Source organism: Liolophura sinensis, chromosome 13 (assembly GCF_032854445.1).
Source record: "Liolophura sinensis isolate JHLJ2023 chromosome 13, CUHK_Ljap_v2, whole genome shotgun sequence".
Classification (NCBI taxonomy): domain Eukaryota; kingdom Metazoa; phylum Mollusca; class Polyplacophora; order Chitonida; family Chitonidae; genus Liolophura; species Liolophura sinensis.
Genome location: NC_088307.1, coordinates 28,376,858 through 28,393,805, shown reverse-complemented (window position 1 = coordinate 28,393,805; position 16,948 = coordinate 28,376,858). Strand labels below are relative to the sequence as shown.

General features: G+C 41.8%; 1 protein-coding gene across 1 annotated transcript; it reads right to left on the bottom strand.

The window, feature by feature from the left end:
- Positions 1 to 254: 254 nt before the first annotated feature.
- On the bottom strand, positions 255 to 8,518 carry LOC135481071 (uncharacterized). Its single transcript, XM_064761004.1, has 6 exons — positions 7,698 to 8,518; positions 6,510 to 6,689; positions 5,263 to 5,405; positions 3,079 to 3,247; positions 2,349 to 2,381; positions 255 to 519 (listed from the first exon to the last, which is right to left on the bottom strand). Exons 1-6 carry the CDS (start codon positions 8,470 to 8,472, stop codon positions 293 to 295), a joined length of 1,527 nt encoding a protein of 508 aa, XP_064617074.1. The 5' UTR covers positions 8,473 to 8,518; the 3' UTR covers positions 255 to 292.
- Between the last annotated feature and the right edge of the window lie 8,430 nt (positions 8,519 to 16,948).

Here is a 16,948-nt window from a genome sequence, read left to right as displayed (position 1 = left end):
ACCTTTTAAATAAAGGCTCCTGTGGACATTATTGTCCGGTATACGTGCATGGCGAGAAACTGTGTTCTCCTCCAAACTCTGTCTGGTTTCCGTAGATTAATCTCAGTCAAATCAACCTTGACATAAATCACCAGCTTTTTCAGTTGCACAGAGCGCGACGTACATTGGAGACGTTCTTAACCGAGTACTAGTCAGAAATGAGAAAACGGCGCATAAAGCATACCGGTTCGTAACACTCAAACAGAGCCGGGTTTGCAATGAAAAACCACCCTTTGTGTATATTCTTGCCGACTTAAGTGTAATCTTCAGAACAGGCAATATGTCCACACACAAAAGACATACCTAGATCACATGCAAAAGGAAACCGACCTTTCCCAGAGCTAGGTTCCTCGACTGATGGCAGTTCGATGACACTTATATCCGGGTCTCCCTCAGCCTTTCGCCTTCTTCTCAAAACGACGCAGGCAATGACAACAACGATGATGACAACGATAAGACAAACAGACACAATGATGGCCACTGGAAGAGAAACAAAGAAAGCGTCTATCTAGTAATATATGCTGGCTTCCTCTCCGTCCGTACGCGGAATAATCAGACAGCAACCTGCGGATGGTCGTGGGTTTCCCCCGGGCTCTGCCCGTTTTCCTACCACCATAATTCTGGCCACCGTTGTATAAGTGAAATATTCTTGAGTACGGCGTAAAACACCAATCAAATAAAAACATTAATCTATCTAGTGATATCCACCTCAAGTGTCTGGGAAGTTCTTAAGCAAATCAAAACAAGCTGCATTCGATGGTGGCAAGATATTTCGTGAAACCTATACAAACGGCCTGTTCACTTTTGGATGAGTTGTTAGCGTAAGATAATCTATTTCATTTAGCCAGTCGACCTGCTTTTAGCTGTACGTAAAATCAGTCATACTGGTAACCAAGATTGCATTTTGCTCTCGACACGTAAAAACACAAGCTCCACACATTAGTATGTTGTACGGCTGTATTATTGTAGGAAAAGTGCAGTTAGAATAATTTTTATAATTCATAAACTCCATAAGCCTGGTTTCAACATCAAGAATTCATTGCCTCGGGTGGTGACATAATTATTAAAAAAAACACGTGGCATGAGGAGAAATCTGTTTTACAACAGCTGCACCAACATGGGGTTAGAACAAACGCCACGCAGTAACACAACCTACACTACTGTGTCAGCGAATAGACTACATTGTTTTCTCCAAAAGAAAACTGGCTTGAGGTCATGGTCTACAAATGATAAAATAAAATTCATCTGTACATGTTATTTTATACTTAAACGTGTGAATGTTGTCAAATATGGTGGTGTTAGAAACAGGGTTTAAATTAATATCGATAGCACTTTAGGTAACTGGTGTCGAATTTCGTCAAAGCATATTGAACTCCACCCAATATCTAGTATGCCTCTGTTTTTTTTTGTTTTTTTTTGTTTTGAATAATAATGACGTCATCCGAGACAATGCGTTCTTACCAAGCTTGCGCAGGTAAGCAATTTGAATTAGAAGAAATGGTCCAACTTAATTTTTGGGTGCAAGAATATGCACATATTGATGTGTAGAGCTTGCGTTGATACGTTTCACTGACTCACTGAGTATTTTGGCAATCACTGGCACTGACTATCACTGGCAATTTTGTTTTCAAGTACTAGTATGACTGATTTTACAGATTTTACATAGGCGACTGTTAAATGAAATAGACTATAGAGCAGCATAATAACCCTCACCAATGAGATCGCTGTACTCTAAAGTCCGCCTTATACAGACCTCTGTTTTATTTATTTACTTGATTGATGTTTTAAGCCGTACTCTAAAAATATTTCACTTATACGACGGCAGTCAGTGTTTTAATGGAAGGAACTAGGCAGAGCCCGAGAGAACCCATGATCAATCACAGCTTGTTGGGTTTTCCCACGGACGGCTGGAGAGGAAGCCATCATCAACTGGACTTCCACTCGCAGAGATCGAATTGGTGAAAGGCTCCTGGGTCATTGCGCCACGCTGCCACGCTAACCACCTTGGCAATACATATATAATAACTAAACTCAAAAATGGCTCACACCTTGGCTTATTTTTGATTTCAAGTCATGGTTACACGTATCATGCAAGCGCAATACAGTAAAACGGAGGGCTAACTAAGAACAAATCAGACAAATAAGGAAATATGTAAAGCTCATACGTCAATATAATCAGTGCCCTTTGTTAGTAAAGCGACAAAGCTCTTTGCTCAAAGCCTCATTTATCTACCTTCACCTAGATTCGAACCCGCGGCCTCCTTGACCAGAATGTCAGTAATATTACATAATGTGATATCTGTACTCACCAAGCTGCACAGTGTCGAGATCGTTCGTCGCACCTGTTAGAATGATCATATTGTTATCAACGTTCTGTTCTTCTGTTATTTTCAATAGTGTTTAATACTCAGCAATGCTGGTGGTCAGGACGTTGGCCAAGACTGGTGATGTACACCGCACTTGTAATGTTTACGTATCCCACTGCAGCTATTCTCGCGGATGGAAGAAACCGAATAGAGCCCGAGAGAAACCACCTCAGGTGGTCAGATACCTGACAAACCGCCTGGTTTTAAACGTCAGGCGAAGTCAGGAGACCCGAGATCGAAACCGGGTCGTGTTATACCAAAGACAAAAATAGTACTTGCAGCCGCCTCACTTAGCGGTCAGTACTGAAATATTAGAGCAAGAAAAGAGGAGTGGTTGGCCCGGTGTTAGCATAATGTGACTGGTTGGGATATCATGTCTGGTGTTTATGGCATGATGTTTTAGTGGCGGCAACACGTAGACGGCATGAACTTGCCATGCTACAAGAAGACACGGTATATGTCTTTCACATGAATGACAAAGTTTAGAGTGCAACGTGGAACCTCAAGCATAGAAATACACACCTAACCTTCAGGAGTTGTCAGACTTTACTCATTTGATGTAACCGTTCAAGGCTATGTTTCTACCGAGAGAATCAATCACGTGCCTCGGTCATCGAACACCTACAGTCGGATCTATACAACAGTTTATTTTCTCCCTAATGTTTGTACGTACCTGGCTTAGACATAATCATACCCGGTGACGTGTAACGACAAAACGAGAACGTCAAAGCTTGAGCATCTGGGGACCAGAAATACGCTGGGGCGTTCTCCGATGAGGTCACGTATTGAATGTTTCTTAACTTCACAGTCGTGTTTTCCACTGTGGAGTTCATCCCGGCCACCTGGAGCGGAAAGTATAGTCTTGAATGCTGTTCTAAAAATCCGTGCAGTCCGTGTTTTTCATGGCGTAGAAAATGGACATCGAACGAATTATTCAAAAACGACGTTTAAAAGTTGAAACAAGTGGAAGGTAGACGCAAGGTCAGAGGGATAAGCATGAAAGAAAGGTAGAGAGGGATGAGAGGAGTTTGAAAGTAGAAGCATTTGGAAGTGATACAATGGGAGGCGGATGTATATCTTAGTTATGTTGAAGTGGAAGCTGTAATAGAAATAACAAGTGAAATTAGTGGATAATAAAAGTTGTAGAGGAGATAAGTCGAAGCGTTGTAGAGGTTTTCTCAAATACAATACATATATAACAGAAAATCGGCGCCATAAGTTCACAGCATCAAACAAGCGAGATGAGAGACAGCCGGGCTATAGCAGCACTAAATCATGTCAGCGCTTAAATCTCAAATACAATACATATACTAGTATAACAGGAATTCGTCACCATAGCTTCGCATTTCAGTTGGCAGAAACGAAAAGCTACCACATGCGTAGACTACATGTACTCAGCTCAGTACACTTGAGCATAAGGAATGGGGTCGTTTTCGGCATACGTGCTCACCTCAGTACAGGGCTCGCTCGTAACAGGCAGCATAGAGAACAGGGACATCGACGCCATACGTGCTGACCTCAGTACACGGCTTGTTCGTAATAGGGAGAAGGGGAACAGGGACATCATCAGCCTACGTGCTCACCTCAGTACAGGGCTCCCTCGTAATAAGCAGCATAGGGAACAGGGACATCATCGTCATACGTGCTGACCCCAGTACAGGGTTCGCTCGTAATAGGGAGCATAGGGAACAGGGACATCATCGTCATACGTGCTGACCTCAGTACACGGCTTGCTCGTAATAGGGAGCATAGGTGAACAGGGACATCATCGGCATACGTGCTCACCTCAGTACAGGGATCGCTCGTAATGGGTACACGGCTCGCTCGTAATGGGGAGCATAGGGGACTGGGATATTATCGTTATACGTGCTCACCTTAGTAGAGGGATCGCTCGTAATAGGGAGCATAGGGAACAGGGACATCATCGGCATACGTGCTCACCTCAGTACAGGGCTCGCTCGTAATAGCGAGAAGGGGAACAGGGACATCATCAGCCTACGTGCTCACCTCAGTAGAGAGTTCCCTCGTAATGGAGACCACAGGGAACAGGGACATCATCGGCATACGTGCTCACCTCAGTACAGGGCTCGCTCGTAATAGGGAGAGGGGGAACAGGGACATCATAAGCCTACGTGCTCACCTCAGTAGAGAGTTCCCTCGTAACGGGGATCAGAGGGAACAGGGACATCATCGTCATACGTGCTGACCTCAGTATCAGGGTTCGCTCGTAATAGGGAGCATAGGGAACACTGACATCATCAGCATACGTACTCACCTCAGTACATGACTCACTCGTAATGGGGAACAAAAGAACGGCGACATCATCCGCATGTGTACTTGCCTCAATACACGGGAGCATAAGGAACGGGGGCGTTATCAGCATACATTCTCACCTTAGTACACGGGGCATAAGGAACAGGGACATCATCGGCATACGCACTCACCTCAGTAGAGGGCTCGCTCGTAATAGGGAGCATTGGGAACACTGGCATCATCAGCCTACGTGCTCACCTCAGTACATGACTCACTCGTAATGGGGATCATAAGGAGCTGGGACATCATCGGCATGCGTACTTACCTCAGTACTCGGATCACTCATCATGGCGGTAGTATGGAAATGGGGTGTCATCGACATGCGTACTCACCTCAGTACTCGGCTCACTGGTCATAGAGGTAGTATGGAAAAGAGGTGTCATCGGCATGCGTACTCACCTCAGTACTCGGCTCACTCGTTATGGAGGCAGTATGAAAAGGGGTGTCATCGGCATACGTAGTCATCTCAGTACTCGACTCGCCCATGATGAGGACCGTAGAGAGCTGGTCGCCAGCGATTGTCGGCTTACATTTATGTACTCACCTCAGTACAAGGTTGATTCATAATGGGCAGCAGATAGAACGGAGATGTCCTCGGCATGGTTATAGGGCGTTCAGAGTGGATGTCAGCACAACAGTACCGTAGAGTTAAGGACGACCCCCCGAATCTATCAACGGTGATGTTTTCTGCAAAACAACAAGATACAAACGTTACGTGCAGGCTTCTCCGCATTACTGAGGGTCTATAAACTAGAAAGCGGCAGTTAGTCTTTTACCGTGACTCTCAGGTACTTGACCTCTACTTGTCAAGCGTTTCGTTTATTATTAGAGTTGGCTATATGCTGTGAGCTGAAATTTTCAAAATACAGCATAAAGAATATAACCAGAGCGGCGACGAGAGTGTGATACTTGGAAATGGCTGGACGAAACCGGTGAAGTATGGTTTCTTGTCGACTTACCTAAGTTAGGGTTTTATTCTAACTACTCACGTAAATTATTAAATAGTAGCAATTCAATTATATACACCCCAGGAATGCTGCTTAAACAGGATTAAGTAAGGGAAAATTTAATTAAGTTTTCCGTGTTAAAATTTGTGAACATGATAATGACCAGGTTGTTCAGAAATCTGTAAGTTCAAAAGGTTAAAATTCTAGCAAATTCCAGTTGTCCAAAAGCCAAGTGCCATAGCACATTATTAGCATGTCTTTTACATTTCATATACTGTTTTTGAAACAGATATTTTTGTGTTAATAGCTGAAGACTTGGCTTATAGTTAAAATCTGATATTGAAACCGGACTCTTGTCCCTTGACCCTCTCACCCATGCGCACAGCGCACTTCCACAAACTACAGCCTCATTGAGGGGTATACACTGTCGTCTTGTTCAGTTTAGAATTTGAACACATAAATGTTGAATGTGTTTAAACACGTGGGTAGGTAAACCTTGTGATGGTAGGATTTAATATTTGAAGAGAATGTTTCTTGTCTACCCTTGCCTGGGTAAAGAGTGTGGCCGCATGAAGGGCAGCGACCTATAGCTGCCGGGGCAACAGACCGCTTTGTGTCCTCTGCTTATCAGCAAATTGTGCAGATTTTGGAATAATATTTAGTGTTTTGGCATTGTACAGTGGTTAATATCCGGATATGTGATACTATATGCCTTCCAGTTTTCTCAATGTCTGAAAATGGGAAAATCCAGGACTGAGTGCTTAGATTCGTATCTTATTCCTTCTTTGGTGACGGAGTTGAGTTCTCCGTGAACATTTCTCTGCAGAGTTTTCAGTGCTCTTACCTGGTAAAAGAACCCCCGGGCAGACAGCTGATGCATTAGCAGCAAACACACAGTACTGTCCCTCGTCCCACGAGATGGGCAACATCCCGTCTGCCAGACGCTGACAGAACGTGATTCCCTGTGCTTGGAGAAAACTTCGTAGAGACTGCTCCACAAACGCGTTGTCTTTGGTGAAGTTAGCTGAAATTGACCGCAGTGAAAAGATAAATAATAAGCAATAGCGCAGGCTTATTTTACGCTTAGAGGATTAATATCAGTTTCTGGCAACTGAATACAGCTCATTTTGAAGAGAGAAAAAAAAAAACACAAACAAACAAAAAACAACTTCTGCTAAATACAAACTGCATGTAGTCTACAGAGTAAACGACCCTAGCTTAGTGGCCTCTGCAGTAAACCAATCAATGACTCAGTCACTATAGCAAAACGTGACAAATCGGTTCAGCTCACGCTGTAATAAATCGGACTCTTTATTATGGTTATTCTCATTGGTTCATTGCCCAGTACGTTGGTTAATATAGGTATACGAATCTGTCTTTCCTTCTTTAAAAAGTTTTGACAAGGACATAGGATGCACCATGTTGGAGCAACCGGAAAGGTTATGTCGCATCACCAATACTCCCAATTCTTCCCTCTCAAAATCATTTGTCTCATCTACCCGCATCCATCCATCCAGCCAGCCATCCATCCAGCCATCCATCCAGCCATCCAGCCATCCAGCCATTGACCCATTTATCTACATATACACGTAGATTTCCACCTTTTCATCCGTCAGTCCACCCGTTCCATTAACCAAATATGCGTACATTTATCTATGTCTACTGATGTCATCCAACCCTAAATTCTTTCATCCATCCATCCATTCACTAATTGTACACCTATCATCCATATCTCCGCTTGTCCGTCATTCAGTCCGCCAATCTATTTAAAATTCCTTCCCTCCATTCATTTTGTTCGTTTATCCACCTACATGTATTGACGCGTATTCAAGAACTTTCCATCTGTTCGTCCATGTAACCACCCTTCCTCCATCCATTTGTTCGTCCATTCATTCATCCACCGATCTATGCATCTGCTCATGCAGTTTTTCACCATCAATCCACCTGTCTAATCCATCTGTTTGTTCGTCCGTCGGTCCGTAACGATTTACACATAAACCGGCCATCCCGCCATGACCTTAGCTATACTCACCTTTCTCGGGACATTCTCCCCGGGGTACTGGCAGACTGTACTGCCCTGAGGGCCACAGGTTCAAGGCTGTGGAGAGGGTAGTAACTGCGTGCTCTGGCATGACTGACGTTCCGTTATCTGGCATTGCTGACGTTCCGTTATTTGGCAAAGCAGACGTTCCGTTATCTGTCATTGCTGACGTTCCGTTATGTGTCATTGGAGTAGTTGGTATCGTTGTGTTACTTTGGGATGTACCGTTACCTTCTGTCGTATTCATTAACAGGGCCAAATCGCTGGGGCATTGGTCACTTAGAGTTATGTTTCCTTCGGCAGTCTCGATTATAAGATCGCTCTCACCTGGTAATGTGTCAGTCGTATTGTGAAATGTGACGTTTGGAAAATTTACACTCATGTTACCAGTTAAGTTTGCATATAAAGTTGTTACGTTCAACTTTAAGCTTCTTTTGTCAGTATAAAACATCATTGGGTTTGAATTTAACAGGATTCCTCTAAAGTAAAGACCTGTATTATTAGAATAGAAAGCAAGGCCTTTTGAATACAAAGTTGATCCGTTTGACTGTAAACATGTTCCGTTTAAACCATAGAATGTTCCGTTGTGAAGTCTGGTGCTATTTCCGAGGGCATCGGTTCCGTAAAATGATATATTCCTTGCATCAGTAGTAGAAGGTGTGAGATCTGTTGGACTGGCCATCGTTGGTGTGGCCTCTGCTGGCGAAAAATTTTCGGTAAACACAGAAGTCGTCCCAGAGACTTCCCACATTTCAGTGGTTGACATAGAACTTGCACCCTCTCTTCTCTGACGCGAGGATTGACTGCAGCTCCACTGATCGGGCTCTCTGGGCTGCCTGCGTAAGTCTTGTTCCCCGGATGCCAACACATCAAAACGCTCTTAAAAAAAAGAAAAAAAAACACGGAACCAACTTTGAGTACTTATCTGTTCATGGTTTATACCGACTTATTGATTTATTGATTTACTTCTGGGGTTCTTGTTTGCTTCCCTCAATAATTGTTCCCTTACACAATAACGGTTAGTTTCATGAGTGGAAGAAACAGGAGAGCCCAGTGTAAGCCACCGACCTTTGGCAAGATACTGACGAACTTTCCCACATGTCACGAGCAGATATATGTATGCACTCAGCATTGCGGAAAACAAACGGCCTTCATCAAAGGTTAGAGAGCGCAAATAACCATAAGAACGACGTCAGCTGCCTAATACAAGCAGCATAGCTACAAATGCCGAGCAAATCATACACAAATCGCGTTCCGCCACGAATTACGGGCACACGCCGAAGTCATTTGTTACCGAGTTAGTAACAAAGTATGATGCCTGCGTGTTATCTCAAAACGTTTAATTAACGGGATTACTTATCTGTCGGGTTGCTCCTATATGACGCTTCAAACTTCCTTTCATTGTTGAAGCCTGTGACGTTAAAGTGCTGTGTTTGAAATAACCCAGACTTTCCAGGAAACGGCCAAAGTTGCCCGATGTTGGATAATTCAGTTTGGTAGTCGAGGTCGTGTGAAGTTCATTTACGGTCGGTCGGACTTGACCCGGAAGGAATACCATAAAAGCCAAGGGGATGTACACAATGCTACAGCACATCAAAACGACGTTGTTCGCTGCGAACATCTTTAACACTTTCCATGCAATCATCTGAAACAAGAGGAAATATAACCAACTAGAAGACTGCACTGTTGCGTTATTTAAGCCTACCGCAACTCTAACGTCTACAACCACTTCATGACAACTGGCACTGGACAACTCTAACATCTACAACCACTTCATGGCAACTGGCACTGGACAACTCCAACGTCTACAACCACTTCATGACAACTGGCACTGAACAACTCTAACGTCTACAACCACTTCATGGCAACTGGCACTGGACGACTCTAACGTCTACAACCACTTCATGGCAACTGGCACTGGACAACTCTAACGTCTACAACCACTTCATGGCAACTGGCACTGGACAACCCTAACGTCTACAACCACTTCATGGCAACTGGCACTGGACAGCTCTAACATCTACAACCACTTCATGGCAACTGGCACTGGACAACTCTAACATCTACAACCACTTGGTGGCAATAAGGATAGTACACATCCATCATTTGAGACTACACAACTCGAAGGTCTATAACCATTTGGTGACAAGTGGAACTGGGCAATTCTGGCGTCAATGACCACTTAGTGCCAACTTGGACTGCACAACTCTATGGTCTACAACCATTTGGTGACAGATAGGACTTGGCTCCTAACGTAAATAATCCCTTTGTGGCAATGCGAGCTCTAACCACTTCATCCCCATCTTTCTAATATAATATGTCTTGAACGCAAACCTCTAACGAACTGACTTCGTGCACACTACGACTTTATCATGGGCTAATTGGCTGATGCAGGGTGTGCGAATGTCTTACCCAAAATGAACCAGCGATCGAGGGCATAGAAAGCGTAACAACAAACTTTTTAAAGTTGAGCCCTGCCTCGGAATGGGGCCTAAGAACCTGTCTTGGTGCTGCTGATTGTCCCTGAACCTAGGGAGATTCTAAGTTCACCGACAAGTCAACACAAACAGATTTACTTGATACATAGGTACACGTATGAAATATGAAATATGAAGTATGGAATACATAATAGAGTAATACGTGAGTAATACATTTCTTTGTAAGTAAAAATGCGTTGCACTCAACTGTATTTCAACTGTATCACGGCCACAGATTTGCAAAACGGGATTAGATTACGGAGTTGGATTCGATCTCTTATCCTAATTGGCCAGGTGTTATCAGAACCCAGGTAATCATGACATAAGCAATCATCACAGCCATCGTATGGGTTCACATCGTCAACGCGCGTATGTTCCAGAAAGTGGATATACCAAATAGAATAGCATTAACACATTGTAGGTGACACAACCAACGAGGGAAACAAGCTTACCTTTTAATCCTGTACACCGATCAGCTCAATTCACTATGCGAAATTCGTCATGTTCAGTAAAACTTAACGCCCGCTAGATCAAGGTTTACATGTGTCACAAAAGTCGGTATTGTAGTTCTGCTCATTGGTCCGACAGCCGATTGTTTTTCTTGTGTTTTATTTCATGATACGGTTAATAAACCATTTTCTGCCCTCAGATTTGGTATATGCCACCGTTTCCACAGTTACAGTTGCATCTTCAATTGTATGATATCTACTATTTGTAATAATTTGTGGAGCATCCGTTAGAACTTATCTGACGGCAATGTGGACATCTCACGCCTGCATCAGTGTACCCCCCTGTTACTCTAATTGCATCCCCACTTGTATGCTATCTACTGTCTATAACAGTTTGTGGAGCACCTGATACACCTTATCTTCCTCCAGTGTGGCATCTACTGCTTCTGGAACCTTAATCTGTCTGTCAATAGCCCCACCTTCTGTCAACCACCTGTTACAGATTGATGACCACCTTGTGTACTCTTCCCACCGCCTGGTACGTCATATCCACCGCCTACTACACCCTATCCACAGCCTTCCAAGCGTTACACACGGCTTGGCATCCTGTATCAAAACTGCTCAGTATCGATGGAGATCTTTCAAAATAGTACAGCAGTATTCCACTGATATCACAGTATGTCGTTCCTCACAGCGTTAAGGTAGGGAATCTGTTAACAACGTTCACTATCATATATTCACGACAGAAGCTATGTGGTGTTCAACATTGTGATGTGGAAGAAAACAACGTGTTTTTGAAAGTCTGACGGACAATCAATTGACAAAGATTATTCACCTGTTTTACGTGCGATTGAAATGTTTGCTGACGATCTACCATGGGTCTAAAACATTTCATCTTGCGCATGCGTGGCGTTGATGTAGCCATGCAGGTGGCTGTCAAGATGAGAATAGATATCTATGGCAATCGACAATCCTCAAATAAAACAGACGCTGTAAGCCTGGTGATGGACACCACTCAAATGCAAAATCACCACCGCTATATCGATTTTTGTAATAATAGTGATAAAAATGCACCCGTAATATATCCTTATCGAATAAAAGTTGTAGATCCGACTTGTATGAAGACAATGAGCACGAAAAAAACTGTAGCATGAACTGTATAATACTGTAGAAAATTGTTCTTATTCAGTGTTCATGTAACTGTAAGCCAGATGAATTGTGTGTCCAGACAAATATCCGAGAGATTGCGAACATATTGTAGAAAAGCGATTTCATTGTACAGCGTATCAATACACAACAGACTTGAGATAAAGCTTTAATGGAGAAGAACACATAAAAATGATGCAAATATTAGATGAAAAGTGCCTGAAAAGTTGTTTGCAAATATGGTCATTACTATTTTTTTTTTGATATTTTCTTTTAGGAGAGAAAGGTATTTGAAAATATTCATTAAATATATCGACTTGGCCCTCTAATGTTCTAAATAAGAATGTGATGCATGTCTAATAAATTTATTCCAATGTAGTAAATGTATTGTTTACAGCCCTCGAAATATCGCGCGAAAGATCGTTTCGTTCGCACAAAGCTTTCGCAAGATTAAAATCGCGTGAATTTTTTTGTCGTTCGCCCGAAAAAATAACCATAACCTTAAAAACATAATCGTGTCAACGGACTACTCCTGCCGGAGCGGTGGCTTCGCCCAAATCCAAATGCTAGAAGAGTTCTAAACAAGGGAGTTAAGAATTCAAGGACAATAATTCACCCTGTTCCCATGTGCAATTTCAACTGTATCAGGGGATGAGCAAACTGTGTCAGTGTAAAGACAGCGTTGAACTGCGAGGTTATGAGAATAAGGTTTATATCGACAATGCGCAGAAAGTGCTTTGCAATTGGCGGGATGTCCTCGAAATGTACCATCTCTGTAAAAACTTTCAAAAAGTGGTGTTTTAGAGTCAATTTCTTAATTAAAGTGAACGCCGAGGGCGAAATAACTTTGTTAAGATGTAAAGTGTGCGCCCAACACCTTTAAATAACACCCGACGCCGGACGGCGTTCGTTGAAAAGTGCAATTTTGCCGTCTGTTCAGAACTACGCCAACGTAACCTTTTCGCTTAACCTTTTTGCCTAACCTACGGGTTAAGCAAATAATTTTTATTAAACAAACTATGGGTTACCTAGAGTCTTTTTCACATAACCTTTTCTAGGGTTAAGTAAATTTTTGAATTTTCCAGGCCTGGTATATTTCCGAAGACATGTATTCAAACTGAATGAGATAATATCATTAAATATATTGAAAACACAAACATGATTTAAATCCAGGTTGAACACATTTGTTAGGTGAACAGACCAAATTCTAGCACAAATATATCTATATGTAGGAAACATGCGTTACTTACTCCTTTAGAACATTACTCGCAGGGACAATATATATACCAAGAGGTGGTCCAAATACCCACCACACAAAATTATTTTCAAATGTCTTTTTCTCATTAAAAAAATCGACAAAAAATACTGAAGACCACATACATGTATATAACTTATTTTCGAACACTTTCATCTCAAATTCACGTAATTGTTATCTTGTTCCCGCCTTTAATTTGGACTTCAGACGTGAAGAAGAAATTCGAGATTTTTGTGTTACTTTGTACCATTCTCGAGTTCCAGTTACCCATGGAGTACACTAGGAGAAGAGTTTCTAGATCTATGAAAAATAAAATATGAAAGCTGTAAAAATATTGATTATAAATTTGTAATGGTGTTGTAAAATGTTAAAATGAATTAGTATGCATACATCTTAATAACGAAACACCAGTTCTTTGCTGAGGAGGTAAGAAAAATGTGCTGAACTTTTGGTGATGGACGACTTGAAATTGTCAAAATACATTGTCAGGAAATACATATATCTAGGGAATAAGTTTACATTTAATTTTTTTATTAATCAGTTTTGTTTTGTGTTGTACTCAAGAATATTTCACTTATACCCAGACGGCTAGCAATATGAAGGGAAGAACCCTTGCAGAGCCCGGGCTAAACCCATGGTAGTCTGTGGATGGCTGGCAGACCTTCTTATGTACAACCAGAGAAGAAGGCGCAATGAGCTGAGCTAGGGCCCACAGGGACTGCAAAGGTGAGAAGCACCTGTTGTCATTTCACTGCAGTAGCGCGTTAACAACGGTAAACTTGTAATGAAATTTCCATTTGATCCTCGCCAAAGGCTCTGAACAAATGAAAATTACATTACAAGTTTAACGTTGTTTAATAAATCTGATATTATTAGTCACTCATTGTATATCTTCTATAATTACTAAAACGAATAACAAAAATGCTTTGAAGTAGAACAATGCCACATGCCAGCCTACCTATCAAAGTACATATACGTTTACGCACGCATGTATATGTACACGAGATTTGACTTATTCCGGTTTATATTTCACAACAAGTTTAAATTTTCACGAAGAAAATATCTGACTATCGACTTAAGTTTTCAGTATTAGATTTTAGAAGATGACCCTAACTCATTAGTGATGTACACAGGTGGCGAGGAGGAAGAAAACATGTCTATAAAAGTGTTATCGGTATGTTTGACTGATTATTCATTAACAGGGGCAACATAGGGATAAGTGAAATTTACCTTCCTTCAGCGCACGACTATCTATTTAAGGTTCACACACCAGCAAAACTCATCCGGTCATCCCATAGTTCTATCCCGACATTTCGCTGTGAGAGTAATCGCCCCTTGTTTACAAACAGCGTCAAATACGAAAAAGAAATCATCTTTTTCGCAATATTTATGCGTAATAGCTCCATTTAATTTGCATCGGTGATGTACCGTAAAATTATCATCATTGATTCAACCAATCCGATAGCTGCAAAGTTGTTAAGGTAAATCGGCTAAGCATTAGACAATTTAATTTTGTGAAACTTTTTTTCGTAACCTGCTTAAACGAACCAACGAAAGTTTTGTGAAAGGTACACGATGACTCGCAGTTTAAGTTGACGCGTATTATATCAAGTTGTGGTCATGCGTTTATAGGATACACATTCGAAGCTTTGGTTCCGTGCTTATTGTTATCTACATTACAACCCATGCCCATCGAAAGACAATTTTCATACATATCCCATCTCGGTTATTAACAAAAAATAATCGGTTGACTTTAAAAGAAAATCTGTTATTTGATTGATTGATGCTAAAATGTATTCTGTTATTATAACACGAGACTTTGTTATTAAAATGTATTCTGTTATTATAACACGAGACTTTGTTATTAAAATGTATTCTCTTATTATAACACGAGACTTTTTATTAAAATGTATTCTGTTATTATAACACGAGACTTTGTTATTAAAATGTATTCTCTTATTATAACACGAGGCTTTGTTATTAAAATGTATTCTCTTATTATAACGCGAGACTTTGTTATATTCAGCTTAACATCTAGTCTAATACAATATTAGACTGAATTAATAGTTGAATTAATAGTATATGTGTGGTATATGGAACAAAATATTTATTTATTTATCTGATTTGTGTTTCACGCCGTACTCAAGAATATTTCACTTATACGACAGCAGCCAAATTGTGGTGAGAGGAAACCGGGCAGAGCTGGGAGGAAACCCACGATCATCCGCAGGCTGCTGGCAGATCTTCTCACGTGCGGTAAAACAAAAGAATATGCTGCAGAATGCATACTAGGATCACTCAGACAACACAATTTTTCTTAAATTTAACACATTATTTTTTTGAGAGTAAGTTTCTACACATAGCTGTAGAAGGGCAGTCGGGGTCTACCAATCGCGGGTGCACTGCCTCGCTGTAGAAGGGCAGTCGGGGCCTACCAATCGCGGGTGCACTGCCTCGCTGTAGAAGGGCAGTCGGGGCCTACCAATCGCGGGTGCACTGCCTCGCTGGAAGATCCCATTCACACCCACTCAAGCATATATATATACTGATCGAAGAATTTCTGGCCAGTTTATATGCTGATTACAAATCAAGAAAGTATGATTAAGTTAAAATGTATTGCTGTAACAGGCTGCATTTCGAAGGTGTTTGATCAGACGTGTTTATTATCCTTGTCTCCTCTAAACCATCTAAAACGTCTGGAACGCAAATAGGAGCTGGTTTTCTATTATAAACGTTGTGTCGAAACATGTCTTCTGTCATCTCCTCTTGTCGGCCTATTCATGTATCACACGAGTGTTTTAACTTACAGCCCATTTCCATACTTCTTAGCCCATGAGTCGCTCTCTACCCTTCGCTTTACATCACTGCAACAAATAGCAAATTTTGTACAGAAGTCTTAAACATACCCGTGTTCACCTGGGTCACGGTGATGAGGCAGAAAGTGATGTCAGAAAACACAATCACTTTCAACCTCTGTCTCTAATTATACTTTACACGTATGTATTCTCTTTATCTAGAAAATGTAAAACATAATTCTAACCAAAACTGAAAACAACTTTATTGATGAATTCTAGTTAAATAGTTCCACGAGAGGACACAAGTGATGAGGCTAAGCCTATACAAGTCTATACGTACATCTACAGGCTCCATGGGTCATGCTTGTCTTATGGTGGCAGTGATGTAAAGCGGAAGGTAGAGAGCGACGCATGCGCTAGAGTGCGGTGAAATTCAGCTCACGCTGGCTTTCCATCCTGCCGTATGTGGCAAGGTCTTCCTCAAGTCTACAGATGGTCGTGGGGTTCTCCCGGGCTCTGCCCAGTTTCCTCCCACTATAATGTTGGCGGTACTCAACATTCTTGAGTACGGCGTAAAACACCAATCAATTAACCGTCAACCGGTAAGCATTATCGAAAGTGAATTTCCGAAAGGCCAGTTTCATTCAAATAAAATTACCATCAGAATTACCGGTACTTTGCGAAACTGACAAGGTAGGAGCCTGACTGCTGGACGACGGCTTTACGTTCCATCAGATCAGTGCAGGATACTGAGTGATAGCAATGAAGTAAACATGTCTGGCTTGTTTAACGCATGAGCCGACTGAGTTCCTTTCATAACCAGACAGAGATGCTCCCGATAGACAAAACGAAGGGTAATACGAGATGTGATGAAATTACAAAATGAAAATACGCCTGCAGTAGATATGGGCGGAATATTGTACAGTGCATGGTCATTCAGGGGCCGATAATTACATCATCACCCAGGAAACTTCCGACCGGGAAATGTGAACTATGTAGTGAAAGCACACTGAAATACATATCGCGAGACCAGTGAAAATACTGAAAATACGACGTAGGGTACCTAGCTTCAACGCACTGCCGAAGCAATGCTTTCCGTGGTCTGGAGTGTATACTGAAC